At 41.5% G+C, this 6000-nt stretch overlaps 1 protein-coding gene across 1 annotated transcript in view; it reads right to left on the bottom strand.

Annotated features, from left to right (window-relative positions):
- Positions 1-1058: 1058 nt before the first annotated feature.
- Positions 1059-6000, bottom strand: part of LOC141112906 (vomeronasal type-2 receptor 26-like) — a 67818-nt gene continuing 62876 nt past the window's right edge. Inside the window, exons 6-7 of the mRNA XM_073606010.1 lie at positions 3647-3770; positions 1059-1963 (exon numbers count right to left, since the gene is read on the bottom strand). Coding sequence (XP_073462111.1) covers positions 1059-1963; positions 3647-3770 — 1029 coding nt within the window. The remainder of the gene's footprint in view (positions 1964-3646; positions 3771-6000) is intronic.

Genomic DNA, 6000 nt, shown 5'->3' with positions numbered 1-6000 from the left:
CATCTTTTAACTGTGAACAAGTTTATTAACTTAAAAAGTTAAAACAAACACTACAAATGGTATGCATGCCTGTGGTGCAACATTGCAAAAGGAAAATATTCTACTTGGAGCATCATTTATTGTGTTCAAGCCTTAAAATCAACCTTCCATAAAAAAAGGTCAACTTTACTGATAGACCCAAAAAACACTTATTTTCTAGAAAAATGCAACTTGTTTTTGACAAGTGGTCAGTGCCCCCCCATCCATGCGCCCGGCCCCTAATCTACATGAAGGGTGCCAGACACATGGATTACAATGGGGAGGGAGGGTTTTGAACCACGTGATTAGAGCCAGAACCTCTAATAGGCTCCAAAAAAAGGTAGGGCTTGGGGTGCAGAGCACTGAGCCCCGAGCCCACCCAGTTTTGTGATGATAGCAAATTAATATTCACTATTGTCACACTGATCCTCCTCCCAGCCAATCAGGAAGCGGGCCCTGAGAGACGTCACTTGAATGGCTGAAAGGACAGGTGACCCTTTTGGATGCCTAGGAGGAGGAAGGAGGAGACGCACAGCGGAAGCTGCCATGATGCAGAGGAGGAGCCCATAGGAGCGCAGCCTGCCAGCAACCTAGATGGGGTAAGTGTGGGGCTGGATGACCATAAGAGTCCCCCGGGGGAGCAGGTGATCCAACCGGCAGTGGGGGGTGGTTGTCTGCCCTCCCTCCAAAAAAAACCCAGCTGCCAATGCAAGTGGTTTTAGCCAAAATGTGATTGGGGTGGTGGACCATTGGTAAAGCAGACATTCCATTCTCCTGGAAGCCCCATATTAAGTTTAATATGAAGATGCAACTCTTTAATATCACTGTAAGGCTGAGTTCACACTGCCGCATGGAGCGGCTCACAGCAGGGGTCCAATGCGTCCCTGTTCACGGCTTTTTGGCTGAATTCGGACCTGAAATGGACCAGAAGACACATAGGACTCCTATGCAATTCACACTGGAGCAGCTCTCTTGACAAGTGAACTGGATGCAGGGAAGCCCGCAACCGATTTGTAATAGTGTGAACCCAGCCTAAAAATTTATTTGCATCTGTTGTCAAGCAAATGCTTCCTTGAATTTAAGTTGGGCTGACAAAGAATTTTGTAACATTTTGGAAAAAAGATACAAACTAGAAGTCCAGCATTTGAGGTCAGGATGGCAAAAATCTCCACAGCCACCATATATTTCCCTTTGGTGCTCAGATAGGCCGGGATCATGGCAATCCAGACACTGCAGAACACCAGCATGCTGAAGGTGATGTATTTGGCTTCATTAAAACTGTCCGGTAATGTCCTTGCTAAAAACGCTGTAATAAAACTGAAAGCAGCCAGGATCCCCATATAACCCAGGACAGAGTAGAACCCGATAACTGACCCTTCATTACACTGAACGATGATCTTTGTTTGATATGATCTTTTGTCCAACTCCTGGAACGGGGGAGAGACCGACAACCATGCAATGCAGATTAAAGCTTGCAATGATGAGCAGATGAAGACAACAGAATTGGGCAGCTTTTCTCCAACCCCTTTTTTCCACACGCTGCCCGGTTTGGTGGCTTTGAAAGCAAGCCAAACCATCACAGTCTTGCCCAACACAGAGGAGACCGCTATGGTAAAAAGAAATCCAAAAGATGTTTGGCGTAGCCAGCAGGTTGTATCCATGGGACGACCCAGGAACAAGAACACACAGAGGAAACCCAACATGATGGAGACCAGGAGGACAAAGCTGAGGCTCTTGTTATTGGCTCTGACAATGGGGGTATCTCCATATGAAATAAATACAGTCATTGTCAAAAAAGTTAAAATGCAAAGGAATAAAGAGATAACCATGAAAAATAAAGATAGATTATCAGTATAAGACAAAAACTCCATAAGCTTGGGATCACATTCAGTTTTGTTCTCATTTGGCCATTCGTGCTCCAGACACTTCATGCAGTTATCACTTCCTAAAAAAAAAAAATTGTTGAATTGTGTTTGAACTTAGTTTTTAATTTACACAGATTAAAAAGTATTTTAGACAAAAACTCCACAACGTTTTCATATGGAAAAAGCCAACGTAATATACATATTAACCATTTGACCTCTGGAAGATTTAACCCCCTTCATGACTAGGCCATTTTTTTGCAATACGGCACTGTTTTATTTTAACTGACAGTTGCGCAGTCATGCAACGCTTTGTCAAAATGAAATTTATGTTCTTTGTTTCCCACAAATAGAGCTTTCTTTTGGTGGTATTTGATCACCTCTGCATTTTTATTTTTTTTTTGCACTATAAACCAAAAATACTGTCAATTTTGAAAAAAAAGAAACAATATTTTTTTACTTTCTGCTTTAAAACATCCAATTAAAAAAAATGTAAAAATCAAATTTCTTCATTTAGGCCAATATGTATTCTGCTACATGTTTTTGGTAAAAAAAAATAAATAAAAAATTCCCAATAAGCGTATATTGATTGGTTTGCGCAAATGTTATAACATCTACACACTATGGGATATATTTCAGGAATTTTTATTCTTTTTTATACTAGTAATGATCAACTACTTATATCTGGACTGCGATATTGCGGTGGACAATCGGACACTCACTGATATTTTTGTCACTTTGCAGGAACCAGCAACACCAAAACAGTGATCAGTGCTAAAAATATGCACGGTCACTGTACTAATGACACTGGCTGGGAAGGGGTTAAATATCTAGGACAATCATGGGGCTAGCTGTGTACCTAGCCTCTGTTTTTGTGTACTGTACTGAATCTCATAAAAGTGAGTACATCTCTCACATTTTGAGAGGTGTACTCTCCTTAGTCTGCTTGTCTTCAGCAAACTGTTTGTTGGCTCTCTTGTGCAGCATCTTTAGAAGAGGCTTCCTTCTGGGACGACAGCCATGCAGACCAATTTGATGCAGTGTGCGGCATATGGTCTGACCACTGACAGGCTGACCCCCCACACCTTCAACCTCTGCAGCAATGCTGGCAGCACTCATACGTCTATTTCCCAAAGACAACCTCTGGATATGATGCTGAGCATGTGCACTCAACTTCTTTGGTGGACCATGGCAAGTCCTGTTCTGAGTGGAACCTGTCCTGTTAAACAACTGTATGGTCTTGGCCACCATGCTGAAGCTCAGTTTCAGGGTCTTTGCAATCTTCTTATAACCTAGGCCAACAAGTCTTTTTTTTCAGATCTACAGAGATTTCTTTGCCATGAGGTGCCATTTTGAACTTCCAGTGACCAGTATGAGAGAGTGAGAGCGATAACACCAAATTTAACACACCTGCTCCCCATTCACACCTGGGACCTTGTAACACTAATGAGTCACAGGACACTGGGGAGGGAAAATGGCTAATTGGGCCCAATTTGGACATTTTCACTTAGGGGTGTACTCACTTTTGTTGCCAGCAGTTTAGACTCTAATGGCTGTGTGTTGAGTTATTTTGAGGGGACAGCAAATTTACACTGTTATACAAGCTGTACACTCACTACTTTACATTGTAGCAAAGTGTCATTTCTTCAGTGTTGTCACATAAAAAGATAGAATAAAATATTTACAAAAATGTGAGGGGTGCTATGGGTTTCCTTGCATTGCTTTTACCACCAACAGAAGTCTTAGAAAATAGTAGTAAAATCCACCTGTTTCATTGGACATCTCTCCTTCTGAGCATGGGACACAACCATGACAGCATTCATGTACATCTGAGCTCGGCACTTCTCTGTTTCCTGGTAAACAGTCCTCAGAACACTGCGATCTCGGGATCTAGACAAAGAAAATTTTTTGTTACTTTCAACTTTCAGGAAATACTTTTAACCACTTAAGGACCAAGCCTATTTTTCACACTTGTTGTTGACAAGTTAAATTTTTTTTTTGTTAAAAAAATTACCTAGAACCCCCAAACATTATATATATATATATATATATATATATATATATATATATATATATATATATATATATATTATTTTTTTCAGACACCCTAAAGAATAAAATGGAGATCCTTGCAATACTTGTCACACCGTATTTGGGCAGTGGTCTTACAATCGCAATTGTTTTGTAAAAAATACACATTTTTTAATAAAAAAAAATAAGACAACAGTAAAGTTAGCCCAATTTTTTTCTATATTGTGAAAGATAATGTTACGCCGAGTAAATTGATACCCAACATGTCAAGCTTCAAAGTTTCGCCCAGAATGGCGACAAACTTTGGCACTTAAAAATCTCCATAGGCGACGTTTAAAAATTTCTACAGGTTACCAGTTTTGACTTACAGAGGAGGTCTAGGGCTAGAATTATTGCACTCGCTGTAACGATTGGGGTAATACTTCAGATGTGTGGTGTGACGAAACCCTGTCTTTAACAGGACTATGTCCGCCGTAAATGCTTCCTTTGTCCAAAACCAGCACTATCCAAGACCCTTTAGCCCACCCAGTCACTAGCCGTAACTCAGTGTAGGGTGAAAAACATCAGACTCTTTATTCAAACACATGTAACAACAGATATACAACTCAGGGACACTCCCCCCTCCCTTGGATTCAGGGTGGGATAAACTTTCCAATAACAATAGACACACAGGTCAGGTGTATTCAAACTTCTCATCAGTAAACAGTCTTAGGAGGGGCTGCTGGAGGAATTCCCCCCTCCACATAGACATACATCCCATAATATACTTTTCTCCCAAGGCAGACAGACACAACAGAGCCATGGGATACAACCACACCCAAAGTGACTCCCGTCACACGTGGTTTGAACACCGTTTACATATGTGAGCGTGACTTATGTATGCGTTTGCTTCTGCGTGTGAGCACGGAGAGACAGGGGCACTTTTTTCTAATTTATTTTCATTTTTATTTTTCCGTTTTTTATTTTTACTCTTTCCCTTTAAAAAAATTATTTTGGATCACTTTAATTCCTTTTACAAGGAATGTAAACATCCCTTGTAATATAACCTCAGATATTACACTTAAAAGCAATAAAAAAAAAAAGATTTTTTTTTTTCAATTAAAAAAAATTGTCCCTTTAAGGCCGTTGGGTGGAAGTGATTTTTCATGCCACTCCGGTCCTCCAAGGATATAGAGTCGAGTGGGGGCCATCATGCCCTCACTCGACTTCCTGTCCATCAGGTAAAAGGATTGGTATGTCTCCGCTTCTTCCAATGGCTCCGGAAAGCTGCGGGGATGCCTGGGATGCGGCGGGAGGGGGGCACCTTTCCCGCCGCCCATAAAAGTGATTTCCTGGTGAATCTGCCGCAGAGACCACTTTTATCTTAGAGCGGACCACCCACCGGGGTTATGGCAGCTATCTGCTGCTATAACAACGGTATAACAACGGTATTTAATGTCAAAGTAGCGATGTATAACGAAGGTTGATAGTCCGGAAATGGTTTATCCACTTGCCGACCGCCTGCCGTCGTTAAACGTCGGCTGATTGAAGAGGAATATCATTGTTATGGCAGCAGCTAGCTACCTCTTCTGAGGCGGGCGGTCGGCTTTCAGATAAAAGTGGTCTCTGCAGCGGATTTGCCACAAAATCACTTTTATCGGTGGCGGGAGAGACCCCCCTCCCATGCTCCGGTGCCCTCCGCCACTTACCAGTGCCATTGGTAGCGGCGGAGGCGATCGGATCCTTCTTGGTCTGTGGTATGGAGCTGACTGAGGAGAAGATGGCCCCCGCTCGGCTCCATACCATTGCAGGGCAGAAGCAACGTCAAAACATCACTTATACCCATAGCTCCTAAAGGAACTTTTTTTTTTTTCAAACAACATTTTTTTTATTGCATGTTAGTGTAAATATGAGATCTGAGGTCTTTTTGACCCCAGATCTCACATTTAGAGGTCCTGTTATGCTTTTTTTCTATTACAAAGGGATGTTTACATTTCTTGCAATAGGAATAAAAGTGACACATTTTTTTTTTAAAGTTTAAAAATAAAAAGTAAAATAAATAAGAATTTTTTTTTTTAACGCGCCCCATCCCGCAGAAGTCAACGCATAC

The sequence above is a fragment of the Aquarana catesbeiana genome, linkage group LG11 (assembly GCF_042186555.1).
Source record: "Aquarana catesbeiana isolate 2022-GZ linkage group LG11, ASM4218655v1, whole genome shotgun sequence".
Taxonomy (NCBI): Eukaryota; Metazoa; Chordata; class Amphibia; order Anura; family Ranidae; genus Aquarana; species Aquarana catesbeiana.
The sequence above is the reverse complement of the archived record's forward strand: the minus strand, read 5'-3'. Positions and strand labels throughout refer to the sequence as shown.